Consider the following 23,225-nt stretch of genomic DNA (forward strand, 5'->3'; position numbering starts at 1 on the left):
TGCTTCGGATACACAAAATTAACTGACAGGAGACTGTTGATTCTTAGATGGGAGAGGTAGAGAGTTCCCATTTAGGGTTGTTAGGGATGTGGGTGTCAGGGGACTAACAGTTTAAGGGAAGTCACTTGTCATGAAAGAGCTTATCATCACCTGATGTTGAAGGCATGGTGATACATTTAAAAGATGTTGTAGGTTTTATAAAGTTCTTCCTTCTTTTAGCACTAACTTTCACTGTGTTTTCCAAAAGCATTGAAAGGACAGAAAGATTATGAATTACATTAGTCACAGCAATGAATCTCTCTGTGGAATTTCAAAACACAGTTCTAACGTGCCTTAACACCCTCCCTATTCAGAGGTGTCTATGATTGATTTTTTCAATGTATGCTCTGTGACAACCTGACAGTATACTATGGTGGAAATGCTACTGTGAGAGTTTGAGAGCCCTGGTCTTAGGAAACTGACAGTGATCCTTTTCTCTCCCTTGGGACACTTACTCTCAGAAGCCAGCTATTATTCCATGAGGAAGTCATAGTATATCATGGAGAGGCTCCCAGAGAGAAGAACCAAGGTCTCTAGTCCACAGCTCCCACTGAGCTTCCAATCAACGGCCAATGTCAACTCGCCAGTCATTAAATGAGCCATCTGGAATACCATCCTTTGGCCCCAGCTGTACTCTACCAACTGATGCCACGTGCAGAAAACACAAGCTCTCTTCACTTAACCACGTTCATATTAGATACCCGCAGAAAATAAATGGTATTGTTCTTTCAAGCCACTAAGTTTTGGTGTGATGTGTTACATAGCGATAATAGTTAACTGACATGGCTTAATGTTTCACACCCTTTCCATATAATTCTGGAAAATTTACTTTTGTTGGATCATTTAGGTATATGTGAAGTCATCTGTAAAGCATCTACTCTCTGGGAGAGTTTGGACATTTGAGAATCAGGTTAATCAGGTATTGTTTATGTGGAGTTCACAAATCAATAATAGCAAGGTGGCTGATACATGCTAATTTCAAGAGTATCCCCAAACCCTACCTTCTGTAATCTGACACTAGTTTTAGCAGGTCCTCAGTTGAAATCTTGCTACTTTCTTGTCTATACAATGGTGAAAATCTTGAGTCTCTGTCCACATTTCCCTGGTTGTCCTTAAATACTGATCTGAAAGAAAATGATATTTGTTCAGGTTGGTATTGGAATATGGTTTACCGAGTTGCCTTTTTAAGATGACAAATGATTCATTTTCTCATCTGTAATAGAAGAACCTCCAGGAACTTATGAAATAAAAGACAAGAAAACTTCTTAGACAAAAGTCTCATTTAAACACCTTGTTTGTGATCTTTAATTCCTTATTTTCAACTCAGTCTCTAAACAGGCAGCAGTCCACCCATATTCCAACTATATTTATCTATGATTTGGTAACATATCAAAAGTTTGGAGGATTGGGGGAGTGAAGAGGAACAGGTTAGTCCTTCTTCATTGATTTCTGGGCAAGCCAGGGCTACTTCAGTCTGGATGATGCCATCCCAATTTACAAGTAGTGAAAAAGGGATGAGGTTGTACACGTGGGTCTAGGGGACCAGACTCTTGAAACATTCTCCTGGAGATAAATGTGCCCATGTCCTAAATTTTAAGACACAGACAAAGATAAAGTGAAGAATACCTGGGTCAGAATCTTGAATTAGATAAGGAAAGCACCATGGTTCTGAGCCATTTACTTCCTCCCTTTGTCCATTTCATTGGAACTAGATCGATTTAGTTAAAACACATAAGTTATTTTTGTCCAAATAGTACAGTAACGTCAGGCAATACAAACAAGTATACATAGCATGCTTAATGTTAGCTTTTCTTCTTCAAAATTAGTTAACTCTGTGCCTATCAAAAAAAAAAATTAGAATCGTGTATAATTGATTTTTCCATAATCTTAGAGAGATGCTGAAGTTTTATTTCTTCTAACTTAAGGAACTTGATAGACTATTTTATTACTCGTTAAATTAACCAAAGATTTCAATACATGAGCTGAAGTGGCCATTTGGATGGATATCTGATCACACACCAGTAGTGTCAAATAATACAGAAAATGGGCCAGACTCATAGTTTTAGACTCCTTTCACCTTTCTGCTCGTTTTTCTCTGTTCAGTGGTAAGTGAGGGGCAATTTTTCCTGCTGGGGAAGCAGAATGAAAATATTTAATTCAAAGATTATATTGATTTAAATATCACTGGGCTTCTGTTTGTGTGCGTGATATGTTGAAACAGATATGATGTATTTCCAACACAGGAGGGGGTCAAACTGAGCTTGAGTAGTGGTTTTTTTAATTTTAATTAACCAGCCATTACAAATGTATCACTAGACATGAGCTGGAAAACTCGTTTTTGCTTTCATCCACAGCTCTGTCTTGCAAACAGCTCGCTTACACTGGACACGTTGTAAAGAGAATGAAGAGCACAGTACCATGGAGAAGGCCCCATACACACTGTCCTTGCTCAATAAATATGCTAACTGGCAAGAGAACAGAGAACTGACTCATTCACACAGATGGTTTCAGGATGGCAGGATGCTGCGCCCAGTTCCAGCTGCCACAGTTGGGCAACGATCCGTATATGATGAGGGTCTCAAAACCATGACATTTGGGGGATGGCTGAAGAAAATGTGGGGTTTAGTCTACAGGAAAAGAAGCTCAGGTGTCCCGAGAGCCTCATTTACGAGCAGCATGAATAGCTGTGATACGCAGAAAGAACGGGGCATATTTTTGTAGCAAATGTAAGACAAAACACAAAAGCAATTGTCAAGCAGTTAAAAGAACTTTTTAATATGATTATTTAATCACTAGAGCTATGAAAAGATGGAAGGAGCCACTCTGTGATGCCCTGGAGGTTTTTGTCATTCAGAGGTTGCACAATCATTTGTTGGGGACGTTTTTAGACTTGTGTGCCTTCTGTAAATATATAGATGGGAGAATGAAATTTGTAGTTTAGTTTTGCTCAATTTTAAAGAAAATCCAGGGTTGTGCACCCATCCATTTAGAATGCCATGTAAGACAGTGTAGAAGAAACCAGAGTTGGGGCACCTAGGTGGCTCTCAGTAGATTGGGGGTCTGCCTTTGGCTCATGGGTTCAAGCTGCATGTTGGGCTGTGCATTGACAACTCAGAGCCTGGATCCTGCTTCAGATACCCTGTCTCCATCTTTTTCTACCCCTCCCCTACTTGTGCTCTCTCTCTCTCAGAAATAAATAAATAAACTTAAAAAAAAAAAAAAGAAATCAGAGTCCTGGCATGGATTTCGGCACATATGTTTGTGGGAGCCATATGCATGAAAAGAACTCCCTTTAACAACATGATATGTTTGTAAGGGTTGACTTTTCCCCAAATCAAAGAGCATAAAATACCCACGAAGCCATCTCAAAGTATTCTCTTTACCTACTCCAAAAATAACCTTTTTTTTTTTACTGTAAAATGGCACAACAGCTTCCCAACATAAAAACACACAGCAAATTAATTTCAGAAGACAATGTTCAGAGTGATGAGCATCTTTGTGTGTAGCAAGCAGCAGGTGGGGCTGTTGGATTTGGATAAAAACATGGTCATAAGCTACATTGTCAATTCTACCCTTTTTAGTGGCAGTAGATTTTAAGAGCCAAAGTGTTTTGGGGTACACTCAAAGCTGCACCGTTAGGCAAACTGCAATCTAGAAAATATAGCATGAATAAAAGGAACCAAACATCCAGCAGTATCAATAGAATATTGGAATATGTCAGCCAGTGGCTTGAGTCACCACGAGCCCTCCTCTGATTTGGTCACTAGTTTATCTGAAGCTATTTCCACATTGTGGGGAAGAAATTAAAATCTTCTTTGGCTAGATCTTGTACTTATTTTTGTGATTCATTATTCTAAGAAGTTTAACATGAAATCTTTCGCACTATGCTGCTAACCATTATTTTCTGGAGATGTCAGAGATGTTTACGTAAAGGTAAACCATATATTTATGTGTACACATTGGTGGTGTCTCTTGTTTCCCAACCTACAACCAAACCACCCATCAGGCATTAATGGAGCACGAGCTTGTGGTTTTGTTGAGTTTCCTGTCCTGGATGTAATTACTTTGATAGTTACGAATATTGTCAGCCTTCCTAGAAACCTCATCTGTCTTTCTTCCAGCATATTTTACTAGACAACATCAGAGTACAATTGTTACTTCTTCTCCTCTGCTCAATAAAGGGTAATTAATTTCCTTCTTGCCCCACATTATTCTTTGCTGTGCCAAATTTACCAGAAAGGTGGACTTGTTGCAGAAAATATGATCTCCCCAGGTAACTTAATAATAATCATATAAGAATAGTGATTTCAGACAACGGCCATCTTTTACTGAGTACACCTCTGTGCTCGTTAATCCCTGCGACAGTAGATTATATATTATCATTCCTCTTTTGTACATTTAAAAAAAAGCTGGGGTAAGGCTAGTCTATGAGTACTTGCCTAAGTTCATTTGGAACTTTCACTTTCCTACATTCACTACTAAGTAGAGATTTCAGAACCAGCCCTGGCTCTCAAATGCCTGCTTCTAAAACCTCACAACAGTGCTGGGCCCTTTAAGAGAAAATGTGTTCGCTGTTGTAGGTTTGCTATATTGGAATATTTCTCTCCTGCCAAAAGATATCTTGTCTTTACCTGCCCCAACAGGTTTTCTTGTGGGAACTGAGAATATGTATTGAAATGAAAAAGTTTAACCAGCAAATTACGACTAGTTATCTTTTCTCCGGAAACTTAGGAGAAATAAAAAAACAATGCAATGCAACATAAAGGTTCAGTGTTCTTAAATAATATCTGTTCCATGCATTATGCTCTGGCATTACCTGTCCCTGCAGGGCGAGAGACACAGAAAGATAGTGTGATCCACTGTATGACAAGTGCGTTTGTGTCTGAGATGACATCCACTGCCCACAAGGTAGGTCTTATCAGCTTCATTTTGTGGTTGGGAACCTGGGAACTGGGAGGAGGCTGGCGTAAGGTTACCATCCATCAGTGGTGGCCTGAATTGGGCCGTGTTTGTCCAACTTCTGGGCTTGGTCTCTTTCTCCCTTACTACAGGGCTGCCTCTGTCCTGGTTTCCTGCTGCTTGTATTTCCTCCTTTCCCTCTCCTGCACCCACCTGTCCCCAAGTTCAAGTAACAACCTCAAAATGATAGCAAATACTGGTGGATTCCCTCTGGTTATGCTCATCCCTGGGTATGCGGAGACCTAAAAAATGGCAAAAAAGTAACAGACTCTGTCTTCCTTCTGGATTTTAAAGTTACTGCCACTGGGACAATGTTACCAATATTCAAAGGAATACTTACTAGGCTGTCTTACTTTGTAGCACTAATTACCTTTTTGTTTTTATTTATTTTTATTTTTAAAATTAAAAAAATATTTATTTTTGAGAGAGAGAGAGAGAGAATCCCAAGCAGGCTCCACACTCAGCACTCATGGAGCCTGATGTGAGACTCCATCCCAGGACTCTGAGCGAGATCATGACCTGAGCAGAAACCAAGAGTTGGCCGCTTAACCGACTGAGCCACCCAGGTGCCCCAACCTTTTAAAGTTAATTTGGTTTGTACATTCCTGGCCTTTTTTCCCCCTCATGTCTTTGCCAGGCTTTTACTCTTTTAAGAAATTCTTACGTGCACAGGGATGCAGAGAAATTGAGGAGGACAACAATAACTGATCTTTAGCCAGATCCGAAAAGCAATTCTTATTCTTTATGCAGAGGTTATACGCCCGGGTGATTCCATCCTTAGGGGTGCTGTAACTCAGCATTTCCATCAGAGAGCGGACTGGAACTGACAAGTCGGGCTATGCTACTCAGTGTCAAAATCAAAGAGAGCTCAAGTGATTGACTTGATGGCTTCCTCTGGACAGCCATACATAGGCCTGTGCCCCACACAGATGAAGATATGCAGCTGCATAAGAAATCCCAACGCCGCCATTCGAGTGTTATACCCACTGAACTCTCAGGACTGATACAATGTCAAGCGTCTATTAGACCAAATATGCATAATAAACAAGTTATGACTTTGATCCTACCAAGAAGCCATAGCATCTCTGGTCACGCACACGCTGTGCACATGCCGTAGCCCCAATCTCTTATGAGCTGTCTTGCTGAATTGTCTTGGAAAACACGTGTGTCCAGGGAGCCCCGAATGTTTATGAAGATGACCACATTGATATTTTTCTAGGTGTTGGTATATCAAAAATAACAGGTAACGGAGTGTGTTGAGATGGAAGCTTCCAATGCATACTCGTAAGTATATGACTGTTCTCCTGGTTGCAGACGTCAACCTACCTTACTGCCCATGCAAACGGCATGCGGTATTTCCCCAACCTGCTGCAGAACTGCCTGTTGGATTTTAGTATCTTTTGTGCATACTAAGGGAAAAAGAAATAAAAATATTGTTTAGAACTCCTCTTCCCAAACGGTCCAGGTAAAATACTAATAGATACTATTCCATATTGTCTTTTACTGAAACTCGGAAAGGCTATCTGTGTGCCTTACTGGCCTGCCGATTTCTGTCTCGTAAAAGGGCCAAATGATGTCCTCTGGGTTCAAACTACTGGATTACGTTTTTCTTTCTTTTCACTCTGGAAATTTCAGCTATGGAAAATACCCTTGCCCAGGAACGGCAACTTTTTCTTCCTTTTTATCAGGTTGGAGAGATCTTTCAACACTGAATGGAAAGCGTTTTCAAATTTACACCCACAGACTGTCTTACACTTATTTGTTATGGCAAAGGTTGGCAAACTTGTTCTGTGGAGGGTCACACAGTAAATACATTGGGCTTTGTGGACCACATAGTCATTGCTGTGGCTTCTTGTCTCTGTAGCAAGAAATGGCCATCGGCAATCCATAAATGATTGAGTGTGACTGTGTAAATAAAGCTTTATTTACAGAAACAGGTAGTAGGTGGATCTGGACTGCACATCATGGTTTGCCACCCCAGATCTCATGAATATGTTAAAGAGTTTAGTGCCCTAAACTCTTACACATGCTCAAATTCAACTCTTATGCAGTCTTTCCTCAATATATTGCTCTNAGTTTGCCAAACCCCAGATCTCATGAATATGTTAAAGAGTTTAGTGCCCTAAACTCTTACACATGCTCAAATTCAACTCTTATGCAGTCTTTCCTCAATATATTGCTCTGGTGTGAAAAACACAGACTTTTAATATTTATTTTCTATAAAATAGTAAATTTGATTATTAAAGACAATATGATTGTAGAAAAAAGGAAGAAAAAATTTCCTGTCATCCTACTATTTGGAGAACTTTCAGTGCTTCCTTTACTCTGTTTTCACTTAAATGTTCTAATAATTTGATATACAGTTATCTATCTTACTTTTTCACTTAGTTCATCATCAGTAAGTTGTATTCACTTGCTTTTAGTCAGATTCATCCTAACTTTTCATTATTGCTAATATTTTGATCCTTAGAGTTAAACTTTTATACACATTTACATTTATTTCTACTAACAGATTATCAGAAGTCAGAAGTTGCTTGGCCAAAAACCATAAACCAAGAATATATACTTTAAAATTTTCCCAATGGATATTCATTTCACTAACCAGTGAATATTTCAAGACTCACATCTACCAAGCTTGATAATTCATTAAGGCAGTGTGATTTTATATCTTGAAAGCAATTGAAGTTATTTATGGAAAAGATTATGCATTACCTTGTTGGAGTCCGGATTTTTAATATAAGGTTCAGCACCACTTGCAATGTTCCCCATCAGTACTTTTTCGATTTTGGCCACCAAAACAATTTCAGAATGCGGATTGCTTACAGAAAATATAGCCTAGGTGTGAAGAAAACAGCTAATCAGCAACTAGGGAAGCATACTGAAGACATTTACAAAATTCCATTTTTTTTTTTAAAGGGACAGCATTAAGGGAATTTTTAGTTGGGAAACCGACTGTAATCTTTTGGCGAGAACAATGAAACGAGCACTTTGGGTCCCATCAGCATAAACAAAAGTGCAACCTGCTTTGGAAATTTTAACCATTCCTCTGGAAATCCCTTGACGTGAGGTTCTTCTGATTGTCTTGGTAGGACAGTGTCAATGTTTCCATTTTCCAAAGCCACGGAGGCCCCTGAGAGCATCTGCCTGACAGCAGTGTGATTTAGATCCACGTGAAAATCGGCAGAAAGCTTCCTGCTGCCTCTGAGGTCATAAAGTGCCACACTCACAAAAAATGGCTCAATCTGCAGGAAAAAGAAAGAACCACTGGCTTTGGTATAAAATCACCATACGGGCAGTTGCCTCATTAGTATATTATTTAATAAAACGGTAGGTAAGATAAATTATTATTTATATATGGCATAATATTGTTATTTGTAATATATAATATATATCTAGTGGTAAGTGATTAGCAGTTTTGGAGATATATCCTGAGATTATACCAATGCCCTCATACTCATCAAACCTAATTCACCTAATTTCCAATGGTGATTTTCTAGTTCCATCATTCTTTCTACATTTATTAGTTGGTATTCAACTGTAATGATGAGCCTTTCTTCTTTCCTTCTTTCTTTCTTTCCTTCCTTCCTTCCTTCCTTCTTATATACCTACAAATATAGACTCATGGATTACTACTATTTTATTCAATAGATTTCAATCTCTTACTATCATTATTTATATTGACATTCATATTGTCTCAGATTTGGCTAGAGGTAGCTCCTGTGTCTTTCTGGTAGATCCCCATAATTCTGGGGGCACTTCTTCACTCAACAAGATGTTCTAGGCTTATCTGATACTTTCAATGCCTCAGTGATTTCTCCATACAGCTTTAGTTCCTCTCCGTGAGGGTGACATTTAGAAGCCAGGATCTGGGTGCTCATTGTGCTCATTGTTATTGGGACACTCACACATATGCACACACACACATATGGACATGTATCCATACGCATAACACTCACATCTACAATGATTTCTTTATCTCTATCTGTACATGAATATTTATGAGGTATTATGAAAAACTCATGAGTTCATGTTGATACCTCTATTTCAAATTCAAATCGAGAAGGGTTATTTCAAGCCTTTCCCCTTTTTATATTTCATATAATGATTCCCTCCAATAGTGAAAAATTGGCTCTTATTATCATTCATCTATTTACTTGTTTGTTCCATCAATTTACTTACTGGTTCAGAACAACCGGCCTCCCAACCATAGCCACCTTCTCAAACTGTCTTCTTTGTACCACCCTGCACAGTGCCCCAGATCCTGACAAAGCCAAGTGCATGCCATTTCTGTGCCTCCACATAGCTTTCTTCCTCCGATCATGTGGAGTTCTTGGTTGGTTATCCAACTCCAAGACTCCGAGTGGCTGCCTCTACACCTCTTGCCACCATGCTAAGAAGGAAGTGGAGATGTGAAATAAAGAGAAAGTGGGAAGGTAATGGAAGATGGGAAAGAAAGGGAAAGTTTTTTGGTTGAGTTTTAAAAAAGCAAAAAATAGTTAAGAGGCAGTTAGAAGGGGCTTCTAGGTAGATTAAGTGACATGTGCAAAGACATAAGGACATGGAAGAAATAAAGGCACAAAAGAAAACATTTGTAGGAGACGCATTTGAGGAACATTAAAGAGGTACATCCAAAGAATTTAGAAATCCATCAGTGTCCTGGTTGGCTGGAGAAAGGTGTTCACAGGGGCATGCATAAAAGAAAATTCCCAGGTTTGGAGATGTAAGAAACTAAGTGGATGGCAATGCCATTCACTAATATACAAGATAGGGACACAAAGGTGAGCTCCTGATGGTACATAGAATCATCCAGAAGACATTCCAATTACAATAGAATATGTGAGTTTTGAGCCCAGCCGAGGAAGCTGGGCTGGGGATGTGGACCCAGGAGAGTTTTGTATATGGCTCCTGTTTAAGCCATGAGATAATGAGAAAAGAATCAGAATAGCATCCTGAAAAATATCAGCATGCAAAGGATAGACTTAGAGTAGGGAAAACAGGTTATAAGGAGATAGGGGAGTGGAGAGAGGCTTAAAAAACAACAGCAAAACTTTTAAATGCTGCCAGAGTGTCTTAGAAACTGAAGAAGAAAGATTCCAGAAAGAAGGAATTTTCAACCAGAAAACTGTTAAATGCAACAGATATTATATAAAACGGGGAGTGAAATAAATAAATACATGTATATCTACATAGTTACATGTATACACATCTAAACAATTATGCCCATGCAAATAGATATAATTACACATCATTAACTATTGATCTCTAAGAATGGAGTATGCTCACAAAAACATTTTTATTTTCGTTTATGTCACTTAACTTTGAATTGATGCCTATCAGATTGATGCCTATCATATACACAAAAGCCACATGATATTCATTGTTGTACAGAATCACTCATGCTATAGATTTTACTGAATGTTTAATAGATATCGCATGTGCTTTGAAACACAGTAACATGGCTAGCTTAAAATGGAGGTATTATTTTATTCCTTAATATTAGCAATATTTTTCCAGCCCCCTTACTGTTAGAAATAGAACTACACATATAAAGTAAAATTCAACAAAATATTAAAAAATAAGACAATTAAAAAGAAAAAGTTTCATACTTTACCAATTTAAATTTAGAAAAAACTTTTGGTGTGTGGTAGCGGTGGTATGCCAAGAGTTGAAAATGCAAAAATTACATGAAAATAAGTCAGGTAGGAACTCAAAGCACACTGAAGGCCAAAGGAAAAAAAATCTTATTGTTTGTCATGAATTGGTGCATTTTGATTTTCACTTCTGCTTGGTGAATGGAAATAAATTACCTACTTTGATAATCCATCAGAAATTAAAGCTCATATGGTGATTCATTTATTTCTTCCAATCCACCTTTTCAACTTAAATGTCAAATCTTACTTTTTGAATCATTGGCTTTTCAATAAGGATTTGTTTAATCAAGCTCTTGAAAGCCTACAAAATTAAGTCACGGGCTTCTCATGTTTAGAATTCTGTATTTTCTTTTAAAAAATCAAGAATATTAACATTTTCAAGTAGCTCTGCTGTGAAGCAGGTTTATTTGTTCAGATTTTTGGAATCAATTGCTATTTTCAAAGAAATATTTTATACTAGAACACCATCAACCTGAATTTGGTTTCCAATGGACTGACTAAAAAATTACATGCTGTCAAATATTGTTTCCTCATCATGGAAAAGTTTTCAAAAGAAGCATTTTAGAAGCTCATTCACTAAATACAGGAGCGGGGGCCTTGGCAACCTGAAGAAATATTTCGATCAGTTTAAAAACATGCTCACTGAGTTAAAAACAATGAGTTTAAAAATAGCTGTATTAACAAAATAGTGTCACTCAATAATATACAAAGATTTTAAAAAACAATGCCATTACATAAAAAATTGCTGTCGAGTTTAGGTGAGGCTGTTTCATTAGTTTTTGTTTTATTGTTTATAAGCACAATAAAATTGTTTTTTTTACAAAGTCATTTTTTAGTTGTTTAATGTTTGTATCAACTTTAAAATAAATTAAATACAATATGGGCATCCAAAGCCTGCCAAATCAACTTGTCTCTCAGGCTTTACAGGCATAAAAGGGCACACTGATGCTGGGTTCTGAACTTGGACATGTTCTCGTGCTCAGCAAGATTGGCTCAAATGCAAACATTAAGCTTCTGAGTATGAGTTTTAGCACAAAGAAAGGAATCCATGTGGAAGGAGTCATATGCCAGGCACTGGAAAGAAAAGCCCATTATCTTCAAGTTTCAGTTTCTAAATTGGATTTTTTAAAATCACACTTAAGGATATGCCTGGTCAAAAAAACCCATTTAATTTTATTTAATAAGATGGCTAAATGCCATTATGATTTGGGTTACATTTCCCTGATATTTCCAAGTAGTTTCAAGAAGCAAGCTTCTAGTGCTTTTGTTTTGTTTTTTTAAATTTTAATCCTGAATGAAAGTACATTGATTGTACTTCTAACCTTTTTACTCCATGGAAATTTCTCTTTCCACAGTCCCAGGCATCCTCCATGTTGGCATATCTACTGGGCTCCTCTCTGGCTTCCTGTTACTCAGTTCCTCAGCACCATGCCACACACATTCTCTCTTGGTATCATGACCCAATCTTTTTCGGTTTATCTCTACTTCAATGGCTATTCCTTCGTAGTCTTCATTGGTCACTTTTCTATTCATCATTTATTTATTTATTTATTTATTTATTTATTTATTTATTTATTTATTATCTAAGTGAGAGAGAGCATGAGTGGAGGAGAGGGGCAGAGAGCAAGAGAATCCTAGGTCTTCATCCCATGACCCTAGGATCATGGCTTGAGCTGAAATTAAGAGTTGGTCACTCAGCTGACTGAGCCACCCAGGCATCCCTCTATTAATCTTTTAAAGATTTGGTTCCTGGGGTGCCTGGGTGGCTCAGTTGGTTGGGCAGCTGACTTCGGCTCAGGTCATGATCTCGTGGTCCATGGGTTCGAGCCCCATGTCAGGCTCTGTGCTGTCAGTTCAGAGCCTGGAGCCTGCTTCAGATTCTGTGATTCCCTCTCTCTCTCCCCCTCCCCCACTCAAGCTTTGTCTCTCTGTCTCAAAAATAAAATAAACATTAAAAATTAAAAAAGAAAAGATTTGGTTCCTGGCCCCTTTACTATTCACACAGAAATTCCTAAATGTGACCCCCGGGTCACTGTCTGGACCAGACTTCCAAGTTTATACCTAGTTCATGGCCACTCCCTTGAGTTCCAAACTTGTATTTGAATCTATCCAAAGGACGTCTGTATTTGGGTATCTGGTGGGCCTTTCGAGCTTAATATTCCCACAATGGAATTTGGAGCCAATGTCCCTTAAATCTGCTCTTCATCTAGTCTTGTCCTTTTAATGGCACTACCATGCATAGAGGGATTCAAAGCAAAAGTCAGGGACTCATCCTTGAGATACTCTTTCCCCTTATCCTGTATATTCAATGGACCAGAGGAAACTGTCTGTCCAATATACCCAACATCAGTCATTCCATTTCTCTCCTCCTTCCTTGACAGTCCTAGTTTAAACCCTGCAGTGAACTATAGTGGCAGCCTCCTATCTACTCTCTTTGGTCAACCCTTATTTCCTCCAATCCATTATTTTTTTCTGATGGGATCTTAAAAAACAAAAACAAAAACAGAAATTGAGCCACACCATTTGAAAGTGTTTTAAGTCGTTCAACAGCCTCCACTCAGGCTAAACACAAACTCCTCACTAGAGCCTGTACAGTATCTTCCCTTGTTCTGTCCCTCCCACATCACCTTGGTCTGCTCTTTTCCTCGGCACCTACTTCCTGTTCCTAGAACTTGCCAAGACTTACTTACAAGACATTCCCACTTGCTCCTTCTCCTGCCTAGGAGATTTTCCCATGACCTGACTTCTCCTTCTCACCTGCTAGGTCTCTATTCAAATGTCACCTCCTGAGAGAGGCCTCGTATGACCATTCTACCTAATGTGACCCATCTTCCAGTTCCTCTGTATCACATCTGTCTTACCGATTCATTTTAAACAACTGTAAATAATGTGCAAGTCTCGTGTTAATTTATTTGTCTTTTCAAAAACAAATTTACTGTCTGTTCTTTCCAAAAAGAGTCAATCTTCAAGAGAGCAAGGGGCTTGTTATCTTGCTCCCTGCTGTTTCCCAAGTACCTAGAACAAGTCTGGCTCCTAGCAGGTGCGCTGAGTAAGTATTTGCTGAAAAGGGAATCAACATGACTTCCAGTATTAACATTTTTACTCACATGCCCAGTGCCCAATTATAGTTCTAAAATGTGACAAAGTTTCATTGTGGGGGATGATTCTTGCTGGTGACACAGCTCAGTTTTAGCTTGTCAACAAGATTCTTGCATACAATACTGAACATGGCAATACCTTGCATGTATAGCATTCACAAATTTCCAAGCAATTTTTCACCTATTAAAATAACCATTAATATGTAATGGTTGCTTACTATGCATCAAGCATTATCCACGTACTTTCTAGATATTACTTCATGTTGTCCTCACAAGAGTCCTTTGGAATATCTACTGTTATTATTATCCCATTTACAGGAGAGGAGAGGGTAGGTTAGCCACCTGCCCAGCATAGCAGAACTCACTGATGGGAAGGTGAGGCATTCTGACCCAAGAAAGGCACATGTCACTTGGTTCTCCTCATTAAATCTAAGGTCTGTAGCATGCACCATTATTCCACTGTTACACCAGAGAATAGGGGCTCAGGGAACCAGTGCAGTGCCTAAAGACCCATGGACAGCAGGCACGAAAGGGTCCAATCTTTTCTGCAAGCCACCTGCTGTCATGACTAACAAGAGTCATTGAACTGTGGGATGGAGATGTGCATGGGATTGTGTGTGCTCAGTCTACAGAGAAAGCTTAATGCTGTCTTGTCTTCTAAAAGCAAATGTGGCTTATAGTATGGATCGAGAAATATGTTTTCTTCTTTGAGGTGGGAGATGATGATTGAGGGATGATTTATGAACAATTAAAATGGACTGCATTAAAAAAAATACTGAAAGGGGACATACCAATGAGATAACACTGATGTGTATTGATGGCAGGATTATGTATAGTTTTTGCTTTCTTATAGTTCAGAATTTAATATTTATGTTTGCCAAATGTCCCCTTCCTACAAATAAATTTATAATTGGTATAGGGGTGCCTGGTCTGCTCAGTTGGTTAACCGTCCCACTCTTGATTTTGGCTCATGTCATGATCTCACAGATCGTGAGTTCGAGCCCTGCCCTGGACTCCATGCTGGCAGCGCAGAGCCTGCTTGGGATTCTCTCTCTCCCCCCCCCTTTCTCCTCCCCCACTCATGTACTCTCTCTCTCAAAATAAATAAATATTTAAAAAAATTTTATGCAATCGGTGTAGAATTGTCCCCAGGCTACTAGGAGAGCACTCTCAACACAGCCCACTTAGCAGGAAAAGGAATCTTGTGTTGATTTGATGAGCTCTGTGGTGGTTCCCAAATATCAGTGAAGCACCTTTTTTTTCCCCATTTGCCTCTGCTATTATTTAATATTTATCTACTATTAAGTTCCTTGATTCACTATATAATCTTGTCTAAGGCAGTAAGTAATAGCACATGTACCCCAATGTTCATAGCAGCACTCTCAACAATAGACAAAACATGGAAAGAGCCTAAGTGTCCATCAACTGACAAATGGATCAAGAAGATGTGGTTTATCTATATGTTGGAATACTACATGGCAATGAGAAACAATGAAATCTGGCCATATGTAGCAACATGGATGGATCTTGAGGGTTTTACGCTGAGCGAAATAAGTCAGGCAGAGAAGGACAGATACCATTTGTTTGCCGTCTCAATCACCACCACGTAGATACAAACAATGTCTCAGGAAACTCTGAGCCACTGTATGATTGAATGGAAAGGACACTAGAATACAGTGCCTTTGACACTTCTTCTTCAAGGTAAAAGGAACATTTTATGGTAGTATATTCACTTCAGAACTCATGTGCTTTTGTGATGTGGAAAATGCTGTCATCCATACTCCCTGGTACACTAGCTGGTGTGAACTCAGCTGGAATTATCAGGAATACAAAAGATTTTGGCCAGGGTCGTGTGATGTTGGCTGATCGGTATAGGATGTAACAGAGGGAAACTTACATTCGTTATTGGGTCATTCTCATTCTCTGTAACACATCCCTGAAGGTTTAAGTTGAGAGCTTTACAAATGATCATGATTCTCTTGGCAGCTTTTTCTTCAAATGGTTTGATCACAAAGTCGGGTTCTAAAAGGTCCTTTTTCTGAAGTTTCAAGGTCTACAAAAAACAAGGAATGCTTTTCTCAACAAACACCCATCATAAAAAAGAAGTTCTAAATTCTAAACCACAACTGCATGGATCAAGTTCATGTCTGCTCAGAGGAATTTCGACTTACATCTATATCTGGATCCAGCGAGAACAGATTTAACCTCTCCGTATTTCGAGTTGTTTTGACAGTCTCTTCAGTTTCTGTGAGGTACTGCAGAGAAAACTGTATTAGCTCTTGGTAACCACGTATCCAAATACTTACAGCCTGGCCCCATCCACATGGCCAAGAAATCACCCCTTAGTATTATCACTGTTTTAATATCATCCATTAACACTCGGCAAAGCTTATCAAAACGTGTTTTTATTTTTTGAGTGTTGTATTTCTTAGTTGAAATGTTAAACTATAGCATTTCCATCTTTTCCATGAAAGCAATAACTAATAAGTAATTCAAATTTATTTGCATAGTAAAATGTCAGCTTTATTACTTTTGCAAAGTCTGGGTGTAGGCTGTTCTCTGAAGATTCTGTTTCCTCTGGAGTGCTTTCACAGGTTATAGAATTATCCAGCGAATCTTGAAAAGATACACGAAGACAGGTTATCAAGTAATAGTCACGAATCACACATTTCTCTAGGCGGTGACATATCAAATTGGATGTGGGATGGATGTTGGTGGGCCGATGTCTTCATTATATCCCGCCCCTAGGACTCCATATTGTTACATGACCGAGGCCTGGAAATAAGACCTCCTTGATGGTCATTTTGGGATTCTTTCCATGACACTATCCTGTGTGCATAAGAACTTTTGACCCTTGTGATACTACATTTACACTTGGGGTTGTCATGACTTACTTCATCAATGCATACTAAAGTTTTCTTATATGTGTATACATTTTTGATAATTCTGACTCTCTGGCCATCAATTTCAAACCCACATTCTGGCTTCCATTACTTAAACTCTGTGAAACTCCATACACATGAATATTCAAGTTGATTATCATTTAGTAAATCACGAATGCTAAACACCTACCCTGGTATACAGTAGTTGTGTTAAAGTCAACAACAAGTTTTCTTCCTCATTACCCCATGCCTCTTTCACTTTATAGCATATGATATTTAGACTATTAGAACTTAAAGACTGTGGTGTCTAACATCCCATGCTGCTGGGCAAAATGTCTTAAAATAGTTTTCCTTTTGGGAAGAATGATCAACTCTGGAAGCGAACTTGTCTTTCACATGGTCATACACCTGTTTTCCTGTGTGTCTCATCACCTGTCCTTTACACACTCTTGCTCCTCTCTCTTTGCTTAGAATGAATTAGAATCTTCTGAAGTAATATGGATGGGAAGAAAAAAATGTTTTTATTTTATAAAGGTCTCTAATATTGTGTGACATTAATGGAACTGCCACACAGAAGCTGATCTCAGTATGGTCAAAAAGCATCCATGAAAGATATCTTTCAATTAAAAGGAACTAGTGCATGTTTGTCTTTATATAATATCATGTTAATTAATTAAAGTAAGGTAAAGGCTATGAAACACGAACTACCCCATCTAAGGTAACCTCCCATCAGACATGGGTACATTTTTAGAGCTGCCAACAAATGATTTCCATCCTCAAATCATTGCCAGTAAACTCAAAATCATACCTATGTGTGGTGACTCTCATTGTTCAATAAAAGTCAAGATTTAGGGTTGCTTTTCTGGAGCAAATGGATGAGCTAGACTTGCCAGCTACCACAGTTAACTAGCAGATTAGATGAACCAAATGCACAGGACACATTTTGCAAAGGAAAGGAAGGGGGTGCGTGTGTTCTCACCCAGCCCCAGGTCTGCAAGCTCCGTGCTCCTCCTTCCCTGAGGTGGCCCCTCAGGGCTGATCTGCAGGATGCGGTTGAGGGTGTGGATCCATTCATCCATATCTGACTCGGTTTCAGCCGCCAGCACAAAATAGGTTAGGTCATTCATTTTCAATTCAAAGGCATATTTTCTTAGTCTGTTATTCTGTTGTGTGAAAAGACAGACAGAAAGAATAAACACCAGATAATAAGTCTTAGAGAGCGAGAGACATATTTTATGGGTCGTGCTTCCATAGCATTTTCTTATAAGAGAGTAACACAAAGAAGATCACCCAAAACAAGACCAAAATGTGGGTGGGAATGAATCATTTTGTTTGGTTTCTTTTAGGCCTTTTTGTACTAAGATGTATTTTATGTAGGCTTTTGTTGGTTGGATGAGCATGGTGGCTCAAAAATTTCATCTTCAGGGGCATGTGGCAAGACACTCTAAACTTCTTCAAATAATTGACTTGAGTCTCTGTTTTCACTTTCTCATCCTGTGTTCTGTCCACTCTTCACTCCAGTTGGGCTTCTGACCCCATCACACCCCGGGGCAGCACTTGTCATGGTCCCTAACAAAACTTTATGCTGTTGTATTATCCCCAGACATTTCCTTCTTTGGATTTTCCTTGACTTTTCAGTAGAATTGACATCATGGCCACGTCCTCCTTCCTGAAATCTGTCTCTGTTTGGTTTCCATGACCACACTCTATTCTGGTTTTCTTTCGTCTTCAGCCCCACTTTTCAATCATCTCTACTGGCTCTTCCGTATCTTGGTGATATCTAAAGCTAACTGTGGCTCTGCCTTAGATCCCTTCCTCTCTCATCTGGCCCAGTGGCTTTAAAGGACAGCCACATGGTTGGGCACCCCAATTCCTTTCTCTGGCTCTGGTTCTGCCATCAGTCTCCAGATTTTTCTCTTTTTCAACATCCCTACTTTGCCTTTGGTGATGAACCCATGAGGCCTTTGCTTTACTTCCTGAATATGCTCTGGTTACATGTTTTGTTTCTGCCCCTCCCCCATGTGTCCCTCATACACTCCATCACCATACTTGCCCCTCATCTACACAGGGGACTTGTAGTCACTCTTCAGATCTCAGTCGAGGTTATACTTGCTCAGGTGAACTTTCCCCAATTTCCTAGGACAAGGTTCTCATCTTTCCAGACACTTACAACAATTTGGAATTACATACTTATTCATTTTCATTTGTTTGTTTTGACCAACATGTGCCTCCTTCACGGCTGTCTCCAGAAGATCAAGTCAGTTCTGCTCACCACTGTTCCCTGTGCTGCCGCACAGAAGGCTTAGTACCAGTGGTTTCAACACATTCACCTTTTATAAGGGAATAGGATTGCTTCCTGTTTTGGGGAAACTGACATTCATCGGGAAGCATGAATGAGCAAAAGACTGAATGAATGAACAAACTACTGGAAAATAGAGATTTTGTGCTGTGCAGAGAATTAAAATGGGCTCATGGGCAAGTAGCTACTTCAGACTGGCCTTCCTAGAAGGGGCATCCAAGTAGAAATCTGTAAAGCCACTGAGCTGCTCCAAGATGGGAAAAGTCCACTGAAACCAGAGAGAATATGACAGCAAATTACTATGGCATTTTTATATATTCCTGCCATGAGAATAGAATTATAAATTCAAAGTGGAATGATATGGTCTGCAATGATATAACTGTGTTGTATTATCTGCAGTGGTTGTAAGAATTATTGAAGATATTCCAGCTCTAATTCACTCACAGGTAATTCTGATTCAGGTAGTCAACTCTTACCCATAGTCAACTCTGCCATGAAGTCATTGGAGCGCCCACAATGATAACAGTGTGAAGCCCATGGACTTAAGATAACCAGGTAAAATACAAACAGGAGAAGAACCATAAGATGCGAGTAACACTATCAGGTGGGATTGTGGCTGAATATCGAAGTATAAAATTCTTTTCATGGGCCCCTGGGTGGCTTAGTCGGTTAAACATCTGACTTCAGCTCAGGTCATGATCTCGCAGTTTGTGGGTTTGAGCCCCACGTCGGGCTCTGTGCTGACAGTTCAGAGCCTGGAGCCTGCTTCGGATTCTGTGTCTCCCCCTCTCTCTGCCCCTCCCCTCCTCATACTCTGTCTCTCAACAATAAATGAATGTTAAAAAAAATAAGATTCTTTTCGGGAATAGGACTGCTATTCTTGGTGGCAAGAAAAAATAACTTGTAATGTCCTCCTGGTAATGTCTTCTTTCTTGGTGACATTCTCAGAAGGCTGTTCTAAAATAGCTTGCTCCTTTCAACTTCCACAACATCATGATTACTACCACAAATATGACACTCACTAAACACTTGTCATCTAGATGGCAGTTACCTTGCTGAGCATGCACAGTCTTTATTCTACTTCATCCCATAACAGCCCTGGGAGACAAATTGTATTATTCCATTTAACATGTAATGACATGGAGGCTCAGAGAGATACATTAAAATATGCTTGGGATTCTGCAGGTAACAAGCAGCAGAGAAGAGAAGAAACCTCTTTATCCTCTAACACCTACTGAGATGATCCAGACGCAAAGATGCTCAGCATATTCTGTTCCCCTTCCTTGTCCCCTTCCTGGCACAATCACATCCCAAAGGGATGGTCATGGCTGGGAAGGTCATGGCTTCTTTAAGTGCTGACAATAGACAGGGGTAACACATATACCTCAAGGAAAAGTAAAATTCAGGAGAAAGAAGAGTTAGCTGACAAGCCAGCTGTGATTCTTACTGCAAAACTCCATAGCTCAAATGCCACTTTCTAGAATCTTCCAAGGACACGCTCTTGGCTCTGGCTCATACTTTTGTATTATTGTCAAATGTTAGGTTTCTTTTCCTTGCAACGACTCACTCTCTGGCTGGCTTTTAAAATAGTCTGTGAGCTTGATATGGGCAGAGTCTGACTGGTTATCCTCAGTTCTCAGTGCGATGATGGCATTCCTTCATAAAGAGGTGTCTGTGGTATTCACATTTTGTGCTGTGCAAAGACAGACACGTTCACTGCCCTGGATGAACAGTGGAGACAGGCATTAACCAGTTAATTACACAAGTGTGAAACTGGAAGGGAAATGTACTTAGATTCTGTGTGAATGTGTTGAAGAAGAGGTATACAATGAAGGTATAAAACCTCTTCCTGAGAACCAGAATGCTCTTGCAATAGGAGAATATTGCTATTCTCATAAGACCCTCTGGGTTCTGGGGTGCCTGGGTGGCTTAGTCGGTTCAGTGTCCGACTTTCGCTTAGGTCATGATCTTGCGGTTCGTGGGTTTGAGCCCCGCGTCGGGCTCTGTGCTGACTGCCAGCTCAGAGCCTGGAGCCTGTTTCAGTCTGTGACTCCCTCTCTTTCTGACCCTCCCCTGCTCATGCTGTCTCTCTCTCTCTCTCTCCTAGAAATAAATAAAACATTAAAAAAAATAAAAAAAAAAAGACCCTCTGGGTTCTAGGAAAGCAGAGAACAGGATGATTTTGACTCATAAAAGGCCAGAACTGCATTTTGAGGCTATTTTGGCTGCAATATAAACACGGGGTGGGGGTTTGCCAGAAAGGCGGCAGTGTCCCCAAAGGTCAGTGTGCAGAGCAAACATCTATGCAACTCCTTTAAGAATGCAAATTCTTAGAAGTTATGAACTCCGTGGGAGGTGTGGAGGTCCCTCCGCACACCCTAACACACACATCTGGAGGTTCTCATGAGGTAGGTCCATAAAACCGCATGTGGTCTGTACTGACACAGAGGGTCCAAGGGCAAAGACAGCTTGGCCTTGAGAAAGTATAAAAGGGAACACAGTTTTCCTTCACAGAACAACAGGAACAGAAATAGACACGGAGGAAAGAACTTGAAACGCTCGGAGTTCAGGGCATAGCTTTGGCTGGAACGCTGTGAAGTATCTGAGTGCAGCAAAATGCAAGCCAGTCTTAGTGTGGTCTTGAAAACAAACAAATTAAAGGGTCTGCTTCATTAATCTCATGTCATAATGTGGACAGGGAGATGAAAAGCCATGTAAAATGCTTATATTAATTATATGAATTAAAAGTCAATGGAAATGCACTCTGCTTCCAAATGCAGATGACAAGGAACTCGGAGAATTCTAGATGGAAAACAGGAGAAAACATAGACACTAAAATTTGATTTTCTAAATTGTATACTATACTTCAAGTGAATTGAAAATGGGCTGCCGACTTCACCAATATTATAAAAAATATTTTGTAAAACTTTGAGCAAACTATCAGCACTTGTTTCTCAGACGGGTTTTTTTCTTTTTATCAATGACATAAATATTCTATTTTCAGCTTCTCAAAAACCAAATTATCCTTTTCTATTTGGAGTGGAACAGAACCACTTACGGCATAGAGAAGCTTACACTGGGGAAGATTGTGATGCCTAAGTGGTTTTCTATCTCATTCTCTGTGATCTCTAAGATAATGGCATAGAAAATCACAAAAAAGAAAGGACAAAATTAGGAAAATCAATGGGACATTTTAATAATCTTGAAATGTAACTGTTACATTATTACAGTGGTAATCAAGAAATAATCATATTCTTTTTTTTGATCTCCCAATTTTCCTCTTTCCCTGAAAACAGTGTCCTTTGTGGCAGATGTGACTCTCCGGTTAATGAACTCACCACAGTCCATCTACACGGATTCATAAATAACAGGAAACTGTGAATATGTCCTAACATCACCTGACATGTTTAATGAGTTGTAGCCAACTGGTCTGTTGCCGCAATATTCATCTGGAAATGTTCTGAAATAGATACTCCAGCAAAGCTACCAAAACCAATGGAGAACTGAATGTCAAAGCAAGTTACCCAAACAAAATATTCCATTGTGCCTATTATGTTACTAGCATCTTTTGCAAGAACAAAAGGAAAGGTTTCAGAAGAAACACACAACATCACATTCAGGTTACTGGGATTGGCGGCTACCATTAATGTAATCCTTTCCATTCTCTGTATGTTTATTTGTGCATTTCATTCAACAAAAATGTACTGGGTACCTTCTGTGTGTCAAGTGCACAGCATTATAAAAAGTCAAGCAAAACCCTTGCCCTCACTGAACTGACATTCCAGTGGAATGGAGTGTCCATAAACAAATAAGGAGAAATATAGCATACATAATATGTATGTACTAGAAAGACAATACAATAAAGCCTCATGCATTGATATATGTTGTATCTTATGTATCTTATATGTCATATCATATTCTTACATGTTACCAGAACCTATTGTTTGAGATGTGTCACTCATTTGATTGGCATGTGCTATCTTTGTGGGTTCTTTCTGTGCATCCTCCCACAGGCCGGGAGTTCTTTGAAGAGAGAAGCCACATTTGATTCATATTTGGCTTTCCCACAAAGCCTTGCATAGCTAAGTGTTCAATATATATTTCCTGAAATAAATCCTCCACCTAAAACTCAGTGCCTAAAGCTACACATGAGCATATCTTTGTAGTGCTGCTTCTGTCCACGTGGCTTACACAGGATAAATGTACAAATATATGTAGGCATGTCCATACAATGGATGATTACCAGCTTATTTCCTTGGGCGTCTTTCTGTAGTTTCGGGCATCCTTCCACTTCAAA

General features: G+C 39.3%; 1 protein-coding gene and 1 long non-coding RNA gene across 4 annotated transcripts in view; one reads left to right on the top strand and one right to left on the bottom strand.

Annotated features, from left to right (window-relative positions):
• DOCK10 (dedicator of cytokinesis 10) overlaps nucleotides 1–23,225 on the bottom strand; it is a 214,777-nt gene that overhangs the window by 89,849 nt on the left and 101,703 nt on the right. For all 3 annotated transcript variants that reach the window (XM_077748708.1, XM_077748710.1, XM_077748709.1), the window contains exons 8-15: nucleotides 17,609–17,792; nucleotides 16,278–16,363; nucleotides 15,919–16,002; nucleotides 15,645–15,800; nucleotides 8,019–8,240; nucleotides 7,711–7,833; nucleotides 6,325–6,407; nucleotides 1,041–1,163 (exon numbers count right to left, since the gene is read on the bottom strand). In XM_077748708.1, coding sequence (XP_077604834.1) covers nucleotides 1,041–1,163; nucleotides 6,325–6,407; nucleotides 7,711–7,833; nucleotides 8,019–8,240; nucleotides 15,645–15,800; nucleotides 15,919–16,002; nucleotides 16,278–16,363; nucleotides 17,609–17,792 — 1,061 coding nt within the window. The remainder of the gene's footprint in view (nucleotides 1–1,040; nucleotides 1,164–6,324; nucleotides 6,408–7,710; nucleotides 7,834–8,018; nucleotides 8,241–15,644; nucleotides 15,801–15,918; nucleotides 16,003–16,277; nucleotides 16,364–17,608; nucleotides 17,793–23,225) is intronic.
• LOC144218740 (uncharacterized) lies at nucleotides 15,910–22,776 on the top strand. Its single transcript, XR_013331247.1, has 3 exons — nucleotides 15,910–15,999; nucleotides 19,390–19,483; nucleotides 22,225–22,776. It is a non-coding gene; the product is annotated as an uncharacterized LOC144218740 (long non-coding RNA).

The sequence above is a fragment of the Crocuta crocuta genome, unplaced genomic scaffold, assembly GCF_008692635.1.
Source record: "Crocuta crocuta isolate KB4526 unplaced genomic scaffold, BGI_CrCroc_1.0 scaffold229, whole genome shotgun sequence".
In the NCBI taxonomy this organism is placed as follows: Eukaryota; Metazoa; Chordata; class Mammalia; order Carnivora; family Hyaenidae; genus Crocuta; species Crocuta crocuta.